This window comes from Diplotaxodon limnothrissa, linkage group LG15 (assembly GCF_057381915.1).
Source record: "Diplotaxodon limnothrissa isolate DT_005_m linkage group LG15, D_limnothrissa_male_GT1.1, whole genome shotgun sequence".
NCBI classification, from domain to species: Eukaryota; Metazoa; Chordata; class Actinopteri; order Cichliformes; family Cichlidae; genus Diplotaxodon; species Diplotaxodon limnothrissa.
Genome location: NC_140610.1, coordinates 28297438 through 28315656, shown reverse-complemented (window position 1 = coordinate 28315656; position 18219 = coordinate 28297438). Strand labels below are relative to the sequence as shown.

Below are 18219 nucleotides of genomic sequence, written 5' to 3'. Positions count from 1 at the left end.
TAGAACGACTGAAGGCAGCTTCTTGTTCTTGGTGAGCCTCCTCTGACTTCCTGTGCCCTTATTTAAACAGAGTGGAGAGGTTTTAATCTCCAAATGTGCTCCTAACCTTGAGAGCTGAATCCTGGTTAGAGTCCAGCTGAATGTTCTACAAGAAACCCAAAGTGTAACCTCGGGTTGTGCAACGTGTGGCTGACGCTGCAGTACGTACACCTGGGCAGCTTCTCCTCAGATCCCCTGACCTCCCGTGGCTTTTATTCAACATTAAATACAACAATGGTTCAAGTTTAGGCCAAGCTAACCTCTGCTTAAGCATGAAGCTGAAGTTCTAAACCTGCAGTTCCTCTAGCATTCAGCAGAGGCAGCATTGAATCAGACCTCAGAGACTCCCGTGCTAAACATATTTACAGCCTGATACCAAAATAATTTGCCCCATAACAGCTGCACGAGGGGAGAATGTTTTTACACATCCACTGTTTCTATTATCAGGGGCATGGCCTCTTTGACTGACAGGTAGTGTACCTTAAAATGTTCATATTTCCAGCATTTCTTCAAGACTTTAAAGTGGCCTTTTTGCCCCACCTGTATGGGTCCGTAGTGATGGTGACACAGCGAGAGATCCAACCTGAGAGCTGGCTCATGATGTCGTGGGTTGGGAATGTGGAGGGCTCTACTGTGTTGTCAGTTCACTTCCTGCCTTTGCCCTCACATGCTGTATAAAGTGCTTTGAGAGCTCCAGGAGTAGAAAAGTGTGATATTTGCCTTCGGGGCCCAAAGAGATGGACAGCAGAGTTGCACATTGTGAAAAAAAATAAGACTCGCCACATTGACACCACCCTTGGAGTCGTGGGGACCTTTGTTACACCCACTAATCAGCTGGGCATTCCTGATGGTGTCAGGAGGTGTGTGACTGTGCGGATGGAGGAATTTTGGACTTGATGAAGGAACCGTTTTCTCCCTGGAGTAAAGGTAAGGCCTTCACTCTGCCGTCTCGTCTGTAAGTGAACTTCAGACTCTCAGCTTTAATAAAGTTTTGCACCAACTGTTCAGAAATTTTTATTTTTTTATTTTTTACACTCAGTTCTCTACTTTTACAGGCTCTAAAGTAACTGGACAGACAACACGTTTTAAATATAAACACTTTAATGTAAAGTTTTCAATACTTGGATGAAAATCCTCTGCACTCAGTGAGTTCCTGAGGACCACATGCTGTGTTTCAGCTGCTGCTGGTTTGAGGCTCTTTGCTCCTGTTTGGATTTAATCAGTGAAAAGCTGCTCCGCTGGCCTGAGATCAGCTCACTGACTTTATGAAAATCTCATTTCTTGGGCTGCTGCTACAGTTTGCTTTGCTCACCATCATCTGCTCTGTGGAGCTCAGTGTGAGAGAGTACAGCTCTGTACCCCGCTCTGTACCCCGCTCTGTACCGGCCAGCTCTGTTCTGGGATGCACCCTGGACCCAGTGCAGGTGGTTGGAGACAGAAGGACTCTGGCCAAAATAACATCTCTGATGGACAGAGTCTCCCACCCCATGCATGTAAATGTTGCTGAACTGCAGAGCTCCTTCGGTGACAGACTGCTGCATCCTAGATTACAGGTGTCGAACTCCAGGCTTCGAAGGCCGTTGTCCTGCACGTTTTAGATGTGTCCTTAATCCAACACAGCTGATTCAAATGGCTAAATTACAGGACAGCACAGGCTCACTGCTGGATCATTTGATTCAGGTGTGTTGAAACAGGATAATATCTAAAACCTGCAGGACACCGGCCCTCGAGGCCTGGAGTTCGACACCCCTGTCCTAGATGCATGAAGGAGCGTTTCCGCAGGTCCTTTCTCCCTGCAGCTGCCAGACTGTACAATCAAAACTGCTCCCAACAATCATAGATGTTTACATCTGCACTGTAACTGCAATAATTTAATCAACCGATTCGCACTACAACCTGGTTTGCCTCTTATCTGTAGTTAATTTGATTTAATTTACAGTACTCTGTTTATAGTAACCATTGTCCTTGATGTAAATATGAAAGAAAAATTGTGTATGTTTCTGTTCTGTGTACTGTTTGTTGTATATGTGTCTTTCTGGCTGCTGTTACAAACAAATTTCCTCTTGTGGGACAATTAAAGGATTATTCTATTCTATACTTCATACTGCTGAGACGCCAAAGCCCACGCCATAACATCCCCTCCCCCGTGTCAGATACACACAGTATTTTTCCCCCAGTAAGCAGGGTGTGGGTAACCCTGTTGTCATTGTAACCCTTCCAGTGTTTGTGAAGCAAGAATCTGCTGTGCATGTCTGAGTTCACAGTTTTCACCCTGCACGCACACTTTATGCCTAATCTGCTCCCTGATTGGCATCTGCTTTTAAGTCCTGAGCAGCACCTCCATCTCTCTGACGGTCACCAGCTACATCCAGCTGACCCTCCACAGAGTCACAGGACTCCACCCCCTCACCGCAAGCCGACCAGTGGTACTGAAGCAGGAAATGCATGTGTGTTCCTGCCCCAGTCGGTAGGATTAATGCAGCTAATCACGCAGCGGTGGCAGTTCGTTTCAGACGCACTTCAAACACAAACCGAGATTTTAACCTGTAACATTCCACCTTTGAGATGATGTAACAGGTACGCTGTGGTACGGCATAACAACACCCCCACTCGCCCAGCACCACCCAACAGCTGGATCTTTATTTAACTCAGTCGTGCGTACAAAGCGTGCACGTACCGTTATCTTCGACTCCTGCTGAGGTTATCCAGGTGAGATTATATTCACATTTCTATGGAGACCAACAGTGAACTCCAGGTGCTCGAAAACGACCTGAAAACACGACTGAGCTCAGTCTGCAGGCACATCTGGACTTCATCTGGCTCCGCCCGCCCCTTATGCCCCCCTGAACATCACGTGGGCTAAAAACCACAAGGCGGGCTTCCTGTGGTTACAGGAAGTGAGCTGTGACCTAGATGTCATGACACACCTGGACGTACAGGTCAGAGCTGTGGCTGCGCTGTCACATAGATGTGCATGACATGCGTTGCTCTAACCAGGATGTGAACCTTTCCATCTCAGTTAAAGAAAAATGTTCACTCTGACCATGAACTGGCTATGAATCCTGACCCGCCCACCAGCCTCCATCAGCGCCAACACCCGTTTGAAACACTCCCAGGGTTTCCTGTTTCCACAGGACTGGACTTACTCTTAGGGTTTTCAGCAGCTTTTATTTTGGAAACCAGCAGGAAACAAAGGCTCCTTTAAATCGAGACACAGGCCTGTCATGTGATCTCAGCTTACAGTGAGACAGGGGTGTGGCCCCTCTAGGTTCCTCTAGCTCCACAGAGACGCCACACAGGAAGCTGAGCTGCGTTCAAGGTGTTTAATGAGACACAGGTGAACCAGCTGACCGCTCACACGTACAAAACTAATGAAAATATCTACATTCACAAACACTGAACTGTCCACAAGCCCCGCCCTCTCTGCCAGGCTCCAGGGGTCAGGCTAGGCTCTTTCAAAAATAAAACAGCAGTACAGTTCCTATGTCTTCCCAGGATGCTTTGCAGCTGTCAAGTCTGTTGATCCGGAGCAGTGACAAACTGCTGACCCTGCTGTTGACAGGATGTCAGGAAACCCTGTGCATAGAAAGAGGTCATCATCATCAGAGCAACTTGTGACATCAGCATCCAGTAATCAGTAGCAGGGCTCTCAAAATTTCAAAATCCCTGGTAGCCCTTCAGGCAGGGACTCTTCAGTTTTTGGTAGCCCAAAATAAATTTAAGTAGCCCGAATAAAAAAGAGAGCAATTTTTTGATTGATGTTTTGTTTCCTTTACAATATTATACATTAAAGTATAATATTGTAAAGGAAACAAAACATTAATCAAAAAATTGTTGAAAAACAAATTACAACATTGTATAAAAATTACAATCATCAACTCAAATACTTGGTTCTAATTGAACAGAAATTTCTATGAACTTGTAAGAACTGTGTAGGACATGAATCCGTCTGTGTCAGATCCTGAATTTGAAATTTCCACTGAAGTCACGGGTAAGAGACAAGTGGAACCAAGATCTAGGCCATTTGCTTTTTGAAGTTTGCAGACTGCTAAATTTTGCCAGTGGTAGTTCCCTCTTAGTACGCTGTTCTAAACAGATTTTTCAGGTTTATTTTTAGTATGTTATTTGCAATTGGTGTTTGTTCTGGGAAAGATATTGCAGACTGAGCAATGCATTTCTTGCATTTCTCATGGGTTCTAATGGGGGCCTTTCTTAAAATGACTGGTCCCAGTAACAAAGGCACTTGTCGACTCAGAAATCGAGAGAAAACCAACAACACACCCGGCAGAACATTATGTTATTTACACGGGTGCACATAAGTGGTCCGCATGTGCGCATTCACTGTCAAAATAAAAGATGCGCACCAGATAAGAAGTTGAAACGCGCGTTTGCGTCCATATAAAAAGCACTGTTTTTGTCCGCTAGAGTGGGATTTTCACGGCACATTCCGCACCACATCTCTGTGCGTTCATCATTTGTTTGAAGCCAGCTCACCTCCTGCAACCACTTTTCTGAGAATACGCGCTTCTTTTGTTGTTCGGACTCCTTCTGACATTTGTTTGGAGGTGGAGGAACACCAAAGTAATTGCTTAAGGGAGCTTCTTCGACATCTTTAAGAGTTCTAAACAAATGTCTGTCCTCCTCCAGAAAATCTTATGTATGCAAACACGCGTTGCAACTTCATATCTTGTGCGCGTTTTTTTTTTATTTTGACAGCGAATGCGCACCTGCGGACCACTTATGTGCAGCCCTGGTTATATAGCTCGTCATATTGCAGCCACAAAAATTATTTTGTCCATGAAACCATAAAGCTGCACTTTCTTTTCGCCTTATAGTCTGATTTGTCATAACTTTTCCATTTTGTGGTAAGCTTTTCTTTGGCTGTCACTTCTTCACCCTGACCTGTCTTATTTGGCTCAGCAGAACTAAAATATATATCCTGCTGCTTTTACACACACACACACACACACACACACACACACACACACACACACACACACACACACAACGGTCAGCGATTCTCTGCGCGATCAACCTCTCACATGTTTAAGCTTGCGGCGGGAGATTTACCTTGTCATGTTTGCATAGTGCGCAAATTATCATCACTCACCAATCAGTACTGTCGCTCTCTATACACAGTTCGCGAGATTGCAAAGTGAAAGCAAAAAACAAGCGCAAATTCAAACGCGATTTCAATATGTCACATATTGACAGTGGCTCATCGATGCCAATGACATAATTACCCAGCTACATTTCCGAAAGAATGCAAAAGCATTGACATATATTTTTCCTTCCTACAATAGCCCGACGGGCAGGGAAGAGATAGATTTTGGTAGCCCGACTGGAAAAATTGCTAGCCCCGGGACGTCGGGCTAGCGATTTTGCAAGCCCTGAGTAGCCAATGAGGTCGCACGTACCTGCGCGGCTACAGTTTGAGCTCGTTGGCGATCTTGGAAGCAACGTTCTTGAAGGCGATGGACGTTCCTGAAATCCGTTTGAAGCGGACGCCGTTGAGTGAGAGGCGGGGCAGCTTGCACACCTCCATCTCCCATTGGACAAGACTGTCGGCGTGGCCATCTCCATGGACACAGAGCAACAGAAAGTGCTCGGGCTGCTCGTAGTCGCAGTTGTTGGCATCAAGGACTTTCCTGATCTCGCGCATCATGTCTAGTGGCTCCATAGAGGATGTGGTCTTCATGCTCCACGTGAACCTCAGCGAGCGAGGCTTGGCATCCTTCAGTAGAGGAGCAGCGGGGGACGCAGGCTCCTCTTTCTGCTCCGACGACATGTTACGGCTGCAGATGGACAGAAGAGTATCAGCTGACAAACATGCTGCTCTCTGATTGGAAAGTCTCTGTGTTTACCGTCAACACTCCAAACCAATCACAATAAAGAGATGATGACATCATCTGACTCACCTGGAGCCCTCAGCTCTGCCATTCCTCTCGAGCTCTGAGATCCCTCTGACAGCAAGGACACAGGAAGCAAGAGCAAAAGGGTGACATGGATGCAGCAGGAAAGGAAGAAGGAAAGGCAGAAGGAAGCAAGGGAGGAAGAAAGCAGAGTTGGTTGTAGCAGAAGAAGAAAACACTGGAGGGTCTGGTGCTGGTCGTTACAGCGCCCCCTGTCAGCTGCCCGGTAAACCTCCCATGATGCCTCGCTGTTACATACCTGCGTGTGAATTTGGAGGTGAGCTTGGAGAAGAGGTTGGTGGAGCCTCTGGCCCGTGATTGGGCAAGTGGTGCAGCGTCATGTGACAAGGTGGGGGAAGCAGGGGGGCCATTGTAGGTGGCAGTGCGTCTCTCTCGGAGCTGACCACCGTGAAATGTGCTGCGACTTGCTGTCCCCCGAGGGAAATGAAGCCTGTCGGGAGGAGTTGTTCCGCTGCTGACGCTGTGAGTGGAAGCTCCACCCCCTGATCGCTGGGGGGGCGTGGTCACTGCGCTGCGTGGAGGATGGCAAAAGTTAGATACAAAGCGTATGGATCAGCAGGCATGACTCACCTGGCGACTGTACCTGCCGTCTCTGCCGTTATGGACCGCAGCATGGCGTTCTGCAGAGCTGCACACGTACGTGTTCCTTCTCGTCATGCTGGAGGACCCGCCCTGTGACACACAGCCAATGAAAAGTGTGAAGACCATAGACAATAATCAACCAATAACTGAGACGCAGTAGGTGGAAATGAGCTTTGAAAAGCACAACACAAGCTCATCTGCAAGCTGCAGTGTCACTTACAGGGGGTGTAGCTAAGCTCTTCTTCCTCTCTGGGATATCGGCCACATTGGGGTTGTTGGCGCTCCCCAGCAGAGGACTTCCTGTTTCCACAGGACTGGACTTCGTGTTCTGACTTCTGCCCTCCAGCTTCACCTCACACTCTGCTGACGTGGTGGCCTGACTCCTGGTGGGAGGAGCCATGACAGAACACACTGAGGAGGAGAGGAAGAAGGAGGTGTTAGTGTGCCATGGGTTGGAGCCAGGTCCCAGTGTAGGAGTGGGCGTTTACCTTGGTCGCTGTATCGCCTTTGTTTGGAGGAGGAGCTACGTGGGGCAGCGACGTGCGCCGGAGACTGGCTGCTGCTAGACGGCCGCGGTTTGAGCAGGGAGGAGTCGCTGGCCTCCACCTGAAACACAGACACAGCTACACCTGTTACACCTGCCAACGTTACCTGCTGTCAACACTGTAACCACTTACCTCCACAGTCTTGCGTCCCAGCAGCAGGTAGGTGGCCGTAATGTCATCGTACTTCATCTTGGAGAGCGAATCAGTGATTGCATCTCTGGAGTAGCCCATCCCCACCATCAGGTCTGACAGATCAATACTGACAGTCAGTGTGTGTCTGTCTGCGTCTATGTGTGTGCGTCTGTGTCTGTGTGTGTACCGATCCTCTGCTCGTCTCTGATGTTCAGCTCTGGTTCGATGAAGGGTTTCATCTCGTCTTCATCAGAGCTGCTGTTGATCCACCGATCCTTCATGATTTGCTGATAAAAGAAACAACGTAACGTTCAGGTAACGTGTTACCCGGTGAGGGTTAGTCATTATAAACAGATAATTACATAATTAGTACCCTCACTATCACTGCTGTACTGATTATTTATCATGGCTATATTGACTAGGACCCAGTAATTGTTGTCCTGTGTGAGGGACCTGAGCTGTGGTGTAATGATGTCATCTCACTCTGTGCTAATGTCACAGGACCAACAGAGTAAACATTTCATGGCAACAAAGGAGCCAATATTTTTACAGATATCATGTTTCTGATGCTAAAGATCAAACTGTGTCAAACCAGCATTCAAGGAGGCTCACGGAACCGTGATCACACACACACCATTCATCATATGTAAGAATGGGAAACACACACACACACACACACACACACACACACACACACACACACACACACACTTAGCTGATTCCTGTAATCAGGCTAAAGTTCAGTCAGCTGTGCGCGTTGTTCAGTTCAAACTGAGTGGAAACATGAAAACAGACCAAGCTGCCACAGTAACCAGCAGCTCATGACACCAATGCATAATTAGGTAATCAGGTTTCTGACAAGCACACGAACCACAGGAAGGTGCCGTTCTATCTATACCGAGTCGCACCTCAAGACAGATTCTTCAACATTAAGCAGCACATGACAGAGGACAGAGATGTATAGACTATCAGGATATCCTAAAGACTCCTTGAAAAGCCTCCAGTTGATTTAAAATGCTGCAGCAAGAGTACTGACAGGGACTAGAAAGAGAGAGCATATTTCTCCTATAATGGCTTCCCTTCATTGGCTCCCTGTTAAATCCAGAATTTAAAATCCTGCTCCTCACATAGGTCTTGAATAATCAAGCCCCATCTTATCTTAATGACCTTGTAGTACCATGTCACCCCATTAGAGCACTTTGCTCTCACACTTACTCTTAGAGTATTTAAAAGTAGAATGGAAGGCAGAGCCTTCAGTTTTCAGGCCCTTATTCAGTGGAACCAGCTTTCTGTTGGGATTCAGGACACAGACACTATCTCTACTTTTAAAATTAGGTTTCAAACTTTCCTTTTTGCTAAAGCATATAGTTAGGGGTGGATCAGGTGACCCTGAATCTTTGTTTAGTTATGCCGCAATAGGTGTAGGCTGCTGGGGGAATCCCATGATGCACTGGGTGTTTCTTCTTCACTCACTATGTGCTAATAGACCCCTCTGCACGGAATCATACTTGTTATTAATCTCTGGCTCTTTTCCACAGCATGTCTTTGTCCTGTCTTCCTCCACCCATCCCTCCCTGAGCCTGGTTCTGTCGGAGGTTTCTTCCTGTTAAAAGGGGGTTTTCCTTCTCACTGTTACCAAAGTGCTTGCACATTGTGGGTCATATGATTGTTGGGTTTTCTCTGTATGTATTATTGTAGGGTCTACAAGCACCTTGAGGCGACTGTTGTTGTGATTTGGCGCTGTATAAATAAAATTTAATTGAACTGAAACATGAAAGATGCACAGGTGGCTTCAGAGACTTAAAGTAAAAACCTGAAACGAGTCAGCGTTGTGCACTTCCTGCTAGGGCTGTTCGATATAACGATATATATCGGATGACGATATAAAAACGTCTATCGTTTCATTTTACACAATCGTTTGTTTCGTGGTGTCGCAAAATAAATTGTTTACGGCAATATTTTTTCATCGTTTTGATGGTCACTGTTTTGGCTATATTAATTTCTTAAAGTTCGCTATTTCTCTTATATTTAATATAACCACACTACGGACGGACAAGCGCCTGTTTTTATGCGTTATGGTTAGCAACAACGACGGTAACACCATCGCGTGTCCGCTTGTTTATGTTCCACATAAACCTTTCACAATAAAGCTCAAGATCCTGTTGAGACTTTTCAAAATAAACTGAATCACGTGAAAGAGCAGGTTATTTACGGATGAGAAGTAAAAAAGAGCCGCCAGGTGCTAAAAAATAGACCTTAGACTCAAACGTTAGAACAGGCTTTTCCCCGCAGCACGCCGTGTAATAAATACTCACAAAGAAAACGGTGGCCGTTACAACTTGTGTCTAAAAATGTATCGTTTCATGCATCGGTTAAAACACTCGACTCCAGCTACATGACACGCAGCTGGAAACACTTCACGCAAATTGAGCTGCCCGAGATTCACAGAATTTACAGAAAACGTTACATTTTTGTGATTTATATCGTTATTGGGACGATAGAATTCTTATATCGGGATATGAGATTTTGGTCATATCGCACAGCCCTACTTCCTGCACCCTCGTCCAAGTCGATAGGTTTTTAGTTCATGTTTTTGTTTTCATCTGTTTATCCTTCACTCTGAATTGAACTGAATTATGCATATATGATGTATTGATTATGTACAGATGATGTATTGATTATATTGCTGATGTAGTGGTTCACCTCCAGTGTTCCTCTCTTGCCCGGGTTCAGCACCAGGAAGCGTTTCAGCAGGTTCTCACAGTCCGTCGACATGTAGAAGGGGATTCGATATTTCCCTCGCAGCACGCGCTCCCTCAGCTCCTGCACACACACCAATCACTGTCATGTCCTGATGCTGCAGGACATCCTCAGACCTCCCTGCTCCTCACCTTCAGGTTCTGCCCGTCAAACGGCAGAGAGCCACTGACCAGCGTGTAAAGGATCACCCCGAGACTCCACACATCCACCTCTGGACCGTCATACTTCTTACCCTGAAACAAACACGCACAAGCATACGTCACAAATACACACACACTCTATACTCTGCAGCTTCACAGAAAACCACACACACCACAGACACCTTTGTGCGTACCTGGAAGAGCTCAGGTGCAGCATATGGAGGAGACCCACAGAAGGTGTCCAGTTTTCCTCCAACGGTGAACTCGTTGCTGAATCCAAAGTCTGCGATCTTTATGTTCATGTCGGCGTCCAAGAGGAGGTTCTCCGCCTGCAGAGTAGCAGAGACCATTTGTTAGGAACACATGGAAGCCTGTTTATAGCTGGAGTGAAGTCTGCATTGTGACAGTAAGCACAATGCAGACATAAGCTGGATTCAGCTCTCTAAAACAGAGGAAAACCTCAATGCTTCAAAGTCAGCCTGTGTGTGTTTGTGTGTGTGTAACTACACTCTGTAGTAATACAGTTGTAGGAGCTAACATGGAGAGTCAGAGTGGTTGGCTCACTGTACATGACTGTAGCCTGTATATCAAAACATGGAAATAGGTGAGCAGCTAATGCTAAGTGCTAACCTATTCCTACACTAATAAACGAAAAATAAAACCAGAGAGAAAATAAAAATACTGCAGTTAGTCTGACGCCTCGAGCGTTTTCATCCTCCTGCTGTTTTTAAATTTATGCGATGACTGTAGGGGCGTCCGATGTTAGCCCCGCTCTGAACCCTCCCTCCTTCCTGCTCTTATCCGTCTTTAACAGGACCTGACAGGAAACGGATCACCAAGCAGGACGCTCAATTTCTCACTTTTCCACAACCAGAAGAATCACCCCCGATGCTAGACATCAGAGAGAATGCAGCTTTTAGGGAGCTGCTTCCATTTTTACATACAGTTTGATAACTTCAGAAGAGGAAATCGAAAACACCTGAAAACGTTAAATTTCAGATGTGAAGGTGATTCCACACCTGCAGACCTCTCATATAAAGTTTAGGTGGGGCTTCAGAATAACCGCCCGGGGCGTTACCTTGAGGTCTCGGTGAACGATGTGCTTCTGATGGCAGTACTGGACTGCAGACACAATCTGTGGAGACACACACGGACCTGAAACACTTGGGTATTATGCGATGGATAGTACTGCCAATGTGTTACCATGGTAACGGCAGTGTGTGCATGTGTACATGTTACCTGTCTAAATTTAGCTCTGGCCTCCTTCTCCTTCATCCTACCATGAGCTACGAGGTAGTCGAATACTTCACCTGCGCGCACACACGCGCACACACACACACACACACACAGGGTTCAAAGGTCACACCTGTCCCAGCCTCTGATTGGTTTAAAATATATGAAGAACTAACCTCCGCTGGCGTACTCCATCACTAGGTACAGAGTCTTCTCCGTCTCAATCACCTCGAACAGCTTCACTGCAAACACGTACATGTGTATACACACACAGACAGACAGGGTTCAGATAATGTAAGAGAGCTCAGCTCGCTCTCTTACATTATCTGAACCCTGTGTGAAGCCATTAGGCTGTACTTCCATGAAGTACAAGGGGAGTTCTCTGCACTGAACTCAGGCTCAGTGCAGAGAACTTCCCTTGTACTGAGGCTCTTAGAGCAGAAACAGAAACCAAACTGATCGCAGCAAAGAAAAACAAAGTCATGAACCACCTGATAGAAGCAGCGAGGTGATATGAAACAGCCGTGTGACGAGGTTCTGCCCCTCACCTGTTTAACCCCAGGAAAATTACAAATATGGCATCTGAGCAACTCTGGTCGGTCACACAGGTGCAGTGATGACGTGAGGAGGTACTCACCGATATTCGGGTGATTTAAGATCTTCATTATTCGGACCTCCCTGTAGAGCTGAGACACAGACAGGAAACAGACAGCGTCAGGAACGCCAGGATGAATCACAGACGTCATCAAGAACGATGGGAACAGTTTGGTACGAAACAAAGTTCCTGTCTTTCAGAGGTCAGCTGCGTGTGAGAGATGACGCAGCGCTCTAACCATTTCTTTCAAAGTGAGCTGTGTGATTACGGAACAATGATCAATAATTATAACGTTAAAAATCACATCAATGCCTCAGCACGGCTCCTGTAAAAACCATTCCTGATTAAAATCATCCCAGCAGCACGCAGACACTTGCAACTGAAGGTACATCAGGTCAACTCACCTATAACACCTGACTGTTTCAGACCAGCCTGAAAACATCCAGGTGAAAGGTCATCATCTTGATGTGAATTATGATGAACGTCAGCTCCCTGCGCCATTAAGAACACAGAGTCGGGCTACTGTCAGACGTTAGTCTAGCTTTATTTTTTTAGGGTGAATTCTGAGCGGTGAGCTCAGACTAAGGACGCATGTATGATCTGTGACCACAGGTTTGGTAGTCTGCACAAAGCACAGGCTGAGATTTGATGGCAGAATCACATATTAAAAACACGTTTTTCCTTGAACTTCAGCAGCGAGTCAGTAAACCAGCTCCAGATGAGTGTTTTCATGTTTCCTGCTCAGGTAAACCTAAAAACACCGTTCTCTGCTTCAGCCTGACTCTTTCTAAATAATAATAATTTGAACCATTTCAGTGTAATTTCTGCTGCGACACTTGTGAGCACATTACTTCCTGTCAGGTGACAGTGCTCACCTTCTGCAGGCTGCTGGGGTTCAGCTGGGTCTTATCGATGATCTTGATGGCGACCTGTCAGACACACACAGGTGATCAGTGCTCTGTAGGGGGTCTGGGATATTTCCCAGCAGTCCCCGGGACTCATCTCACCTCCCATCCTGTTGGGATATGTCGAGCCAGCTTCACTTTGGCAAAGTTTCCCTTCCCGATGGTTTTCAGCAGCCGGTAGTTTCCCACATGCGGTGACTCGTCTGTGCCAGACGCCGACGAGTTTTTACAGCGGGCGGAACGGACAGAGCAGGATGGCACCTCGCTGCGCCCGTCGTCCACCGAGGCATGCTGGGAAATAAACACACAGTCAGCATGGAGCATGGTCCCAGCTCAAAGTATCTGTTCATGTTCCAACCCTTTTATCCAGCAAGCACCTGGTAGCAGTGGATTGTGGACATATCCCAAAATCATAGGTCAAAATGATGAAGAATAAAGAACATCACAGTACTCACTGATATAACATCAACGCTCACTAACATGACATCGCAGCGCCCAGTGACATAACGTCATGCTCACTGACATGACATCAGTGATCATGATGATGATGATAATAATAATAATAACAATAATAACAATGGATTGCATTTCTATAGCGCTTTTCTAGGCACCCAAAACGCTTTACAATTCCACTATTCGTTCACTCTCACATTCACTCACTGGTGCAGGCAAACCACAGTTGTAGCCACAGCTGCCCTGGGGCAGACTGACAGAAGCAAGGTTGCCATATCGCATCGCAGCACCTACATCTGCGCTTTATTGGGATGTTTTTATTATGTCTCTTGGCATTAGAAACACTGGAGCTGCTCACTCAGGAGGATGTTCACCTATTTAATGATGAAGTCTGAGCTTCAGGTAACCCCGTGATGCAAACCATATATAGGTAATATTAGCAGTGGTCAAAGGTCAGCGGTCAGATTTCTGCAGTCACGAGTATGTTATTTACATTTATCAGTAAACAAACAGTTTTATTAAATAGAAACTGAACTAGAAACTAAGTAACTCACTGATCTGTTTGTTTGTTGTTGTCTAACTTTTCCAAACGAAAAACATACGCGCACTCACGTGCTCGGGGTCCCGCTCGTTCACGGTGGGCAGCGGGGTCCTGGCGGACATGTTCCAGGGTCACAGTGAGCCAGGGTCGTTAGTTTCGGTCATGAAGCCCCCGCTCCGCTCCGGAACACCTGCGTGACGTCAGCCTGAGTTTACCTAAGCAGGTTCCCACGCAGCATCACCGGCCCCGGTCCTGGCTGCACGCCGGGCGGGTTATCTGTCCCGGCTTGGCTCGTCTCGGCTTCTTGTCCGGCTTTCTGTAACCGGCATCGACCCGAACGGAACCGGAGCACCAGTTCCTCTTTGCTGGCGGCTAGCTGCTAGCAGCCCGGCACTACCGGGTGTGCGCGTACGCGGAGCCTGTCCGGTGGCGTGTGGTGGCTTCTGGCTCGGGGACACGGTACCGGTTCGGTTCAGTCAGGGTCTCCTCATCCTCTACGGCAGCCTCACCGTTAGCCGCTACGCTAGCCAAGATGGAGGACTAACCCAGCCCAGCGCGCTGACGGGATGTGACGTTACAGACAGCGTGCGAAAGGATTGGTTAGCCGAGCGGCGGCGTTTGTTGTTGCTGGAGTGTTTACGGAGGCCTTCAGCGGTGAAGGGCCGGAGGTCCGCATTAGTATTTCTGAACCGTTCAATGTCCTTCAATGCACATATTATACAAACATGTAAGACTGCTTTCTTCCATTTGCGCAACATCTGTAAAATCAGAAATATCCTGTCTCAGTGTGATGCTGAAAAACTAGTTCATGCATTTATTACTTCCAGGCTGGACTAGTGTAATTCATTATTATCAGGATGTCCAAAAAACTCGCTGAAAAGCCTTCAACTAATCCAAAATGCTGCAGCAAGAGTACTGACAAGGACTAGAAAGAGAGAGCATATTTCTCCTGTATTGGCTTCCCTTCATTGGCTTCCTGTTAAATCCAGAATTGAATTCAAAATCCTGCTCCTCACATACAAGGTCTTAAATAATCAGATCACATCTTATCTTAATGACCTTGTAGTACCATATCACCCTATTAGAGCACTTTGCTCTCGCACTGCAGACTTACTTGTTGTTCCGAGAGTATTTAAAATTAGAATGGGAGGGAGAGCCTTCAGTTTTCAGGCCCCTCTTCTGTGGAACCAGCTTCCAGTTTGGATTTGGGAGACAAACACTATCTCTACTTTCAAGATTAGGCTTAAAACTTTCCTTTTTGCTAAAGCATATAGTTAGGGCTGGACCAGGTGACCCTGAATCCTCCCTTAGTTATGCTGCAATAGACGTAGGCTGCCGGGGATTCCCATGATGCACTGGGTTTTTCCTTTCCAGTCACCTTTCTTACTCACTATGTGTTAATAGACCTCTCTGCATTGAATCATACCTGTTATTAATCTCTGTCTCTCTTCCACAGCATGTCTTCTATCCTGTCTTCCTTCTCTCACCCCAACTGGTCGCAGCAGATGGCCGCCCCTCCTTGAGCCTGGTTCTACCGGAGGTTTCTTCCTGTTAAAAGGGAGTTTTTCCTCCCCACTCTCGCCAAAGTGCTTGCTCATAGGGGGTCATGTGATTGTTGGGTTTTTCTCTGTATCTATTATTGTACGATCTACGGTACAATATAAAGCGCATTGAGGCGACTGTTGTTGTGATTTGGCGCTATATAAATAAAATTGAATTGAAACTCAGTCACTAAATACATTTCACACTTGCACTGGAAAAATGTGAACACAACTCCAACACAGCTGTCACCTTTCACACACAGCAACTCAATACTGAACACACACGTTTGTAATGATGTGATCAGACCATTTGAGCAAAACTCTGCGACATCAGTATGTGTAAGAAGGTGTGAACTACACTCAGCAGCAACGCTTTCAGCATATCATTGCATCTGTAGCTCTGTACCCATGTTAGTTCTGACCTACAATGCCATGGTTGTGCTCTCAGCTAAACTCTGGTCATGAGACAATTACAAACTCTACCTCAAACAAACTTTACAGCTTTAACAAAGTGCTTATTTTGTAATCACGTATTTTAAGTTTTAAGTTCATTTTAAGTTTTTAATTAATGTTATCCTTTTTATTATCTTATCTAAGACATGTTTAACACTTTCCAACAAATAAATGAACTAAATTAAACATGAATTTATCACAGAAACATATAAAACAAACACCTTTATTTAACTGTCTCAGGGACAGTTACATCAACTGTTTTCTCCTGTGTTGTTAACCCTGAATGATTCTTGGTCCTGACATTTGCATCATCAGAGAAAGGCCACAAAATCAAATAGTTTGACCATAAAATCTCCGAAGTATTTGAGATTGTTGCAGTAACATCACTAAAGAAAAATATCTTCCCATGTCACTGTGCTTTCACTGCAAAAATTTCTGGCACAACTTCACCTAGTTCCAAGGTGCACGGAGAGGATGAAATAATTCACAATGCAGGAACTCCAGAAACACTTAGGGGAAGATGAACAACTTTAATAACTGACCAACGCATTTCGGCTTGTGGCCGAATGTGATGACCCTGATGAAGGCCACAAGCTGAAACGCATTGGTCAATTATTAAAGTTGTTCATCTTCCCTTAAGTGTTGCTGGAGTTCCTGCACTATGCTTTCACTGGAAAATATAAAATGTTGACATTTTTTATGTAAAACAAAAAAACAACAAAATCTAAAGACTTAGATGGTCTAATGAAATCTGTGAATCTGTAGATTCATCGGTGTTTCCATCTGAGAGTGTATACAGCAGCACTGACCTTGGCTTTAGAAATCCACCTGTGAAAGAGCAAATATGAATGCTGTTGGGTTTTCTTGTTTTGCATGCAGACTCAGTGCTGCTTGTCTCCTCTTGGAGTTTTCTTATTTAAACGTTGGTGGCTTTTGTTTCAGCCATCTGTCTATCAGGAAGACGTGACGAATTTATATTCAATAACCACAAAATAGACAAATACAAGATTAAATATTTTATGTATCAAATATACATGATTATACACACAGAGTTTCTATAGAAAATAACACACACACAACAAAAAAAAAAGCATAACATGGAAATTTGACATAGTTTGAAAGGATAAGAATAAAGTTTCATAAGACCTCTTTTTTTTTTTTAAATGACAGCTGCACCCCGTTCTGAATTATTATTCCATAGTTTTCATTTATATCTCAAACATCTTATTCATCATGCTGTTCCATTGCTATGTTTTCATTATCATAATTTTTGGGGGATATGATTATTCATTATTACAGAGTTATGAATTTCGTGATTTTATGACATTCATAAACTTTTGTTACTTCATCTGTCATAAATCATTTGACAGGGGTCATAAACACGGGGCATCCTCTCTTCGTGCAACAATAATAATAATACTAATAACAATAAAAATAAGCCTTGATGAATATTTTACCAAAACAGAAAACTGCATTTGTAGCTCTTCAGCATGGGTCTGAGGTACTCTTGTATTTCCTGCGTCTTGGATCTGATCCTTGTTGAGGTTATTGTGTGATTCATCTCTCAGCACTGATTGGTCATGTCACTAAGGCTACGTTCACACTGCAGGCGAAAGTGCATCAAATCCGATTTTTTTTTACCCCATGCAACCCATATCCGATCATGGTATGACAGTGTGAACGGCACAAATCTGATATTTTCAAATCCAATCTGGGTCACTTTCGTATGTGGTATATACAGTATCCAATATATATCCGATGTTTTAGAAAGCGACTGCTGTTTGAATGGTCATGTCGCATTAAATCTGTCTTTTACGTCACTGACACAAGACAGACGCCAATTATCAGCGCCGGAGAAGCACCCGAGAAGACATCCCGTGTAGATGTTAGTGAAACTGTTGGGAAGTCAACTTGAACATTTTATGTGTACTGTATAATCTGCAGATTCTGACAGAAATCTGCAACTATCCTTTGAAGCGCCGCTCCTCTCTAAAACAGCAATAAGGATAATTATTAGGTTATTTACATTATTATGTAAATAACAAAATAACTTAAAGCAAAAATTGGGAAACGTAAAGTCCGAAGTCTTTATATTAAGGGCCATCAGTCAAACAATACTGTTTGGTCTGGGTCTAAACAGAACGCGTTGTGTGTGACATCTTCTTTTGCGCATGCGGGCCGCTTTGAGGGTGCACACTAGAGCGCGTTTGCTGTCGCATTTTATCTGTAGTGTGAACAAGCAGACAAAAAAATCGGATTTGATCAAAAAATCGGAATTGAGCATTAAGACCTGCAGTGTGAACGTAGCCCAAGACTGTGATGATGAGTGAACAGGAAGCATTCACATCGGGGATCTGTTTGTGTGTT

At 45.2% G+C, this 18219-nt stretch overlaps 1 protein-coding gene across 2 annotated transcripts; it reads right to left on the bottom strand.

Moving 5' to 3' along the window:
* Positions 1-1050: 1050 nt before the first annotated feature.
* On the bottom strand, positions 1051-14390 carry LOC146617708 (MAP/microtubule affinity-regulating kinase 3-like). 2 transcript variants are annotated; one of them, XM_085372953.1, is made up of 19 exons: positions 13930-14390; positions 12967-13155; positions 12835-12888; positions 12002-12050; positions 11541-11606; positions 11371-11441; positions 11210-11266; positions 10326-10460; positions 10123-10224; positions 9935-10054; positions 7419-7518; positions 7232-7344; positions 7043-7160; positions 6775-6965; positions 6556-6644; positions 6211-6483; positions 5958-6002; positions 5457-5834; positions 1051-3615 (listed from the first exon to the last, which is right to left on the bottom strand). In XM_085372953.1, exons 1-18 carry the CDS (start codon positions 13978-13980, stop codon positions 5465-5467), a joined length of 2193 nt encoding a protein of 730 aa, XP_085229079.1. In that variant the 5' UTR covers positions 13981-14390; the 3' UTR covers positions 1051-3615; positions 5457-5464. The 2 variants fall into 2 exon arrangements, with proteins under 2 accessions (XP_085229079.1, XP_085229080.1); XM_085372954.1 differs by lacking the exon at positions 5958-6002.
* Positions 14391-18219: the final 3829 nt, after the last annotated feature.

Bases quoted from the DNA above. Each gene is read 5' to 3' on its own strand.
- LOC146617708 (XM_085372953.1), bottom strand. From the start codon at position 13,980: ATGTCCGCCAGGACCCCGCTGCCCACCGTGAACGAGCGGGACCCCGAG. The intron at 11,267-11,370 runs GTAACATGTACA...GTGTCTCCACAG, and splicing joins CCAGAGCTAAATTTAGACAG to ATTGTGTCTGCAGTCCAGTA. The intron at 6,645-6,774 runs GTAAGTGACACT...TGTGTGTCACAG, and splicing joins AGAGCTTAGCTACACCCCCT to GGCGGGTCCTCCAGCATGAC.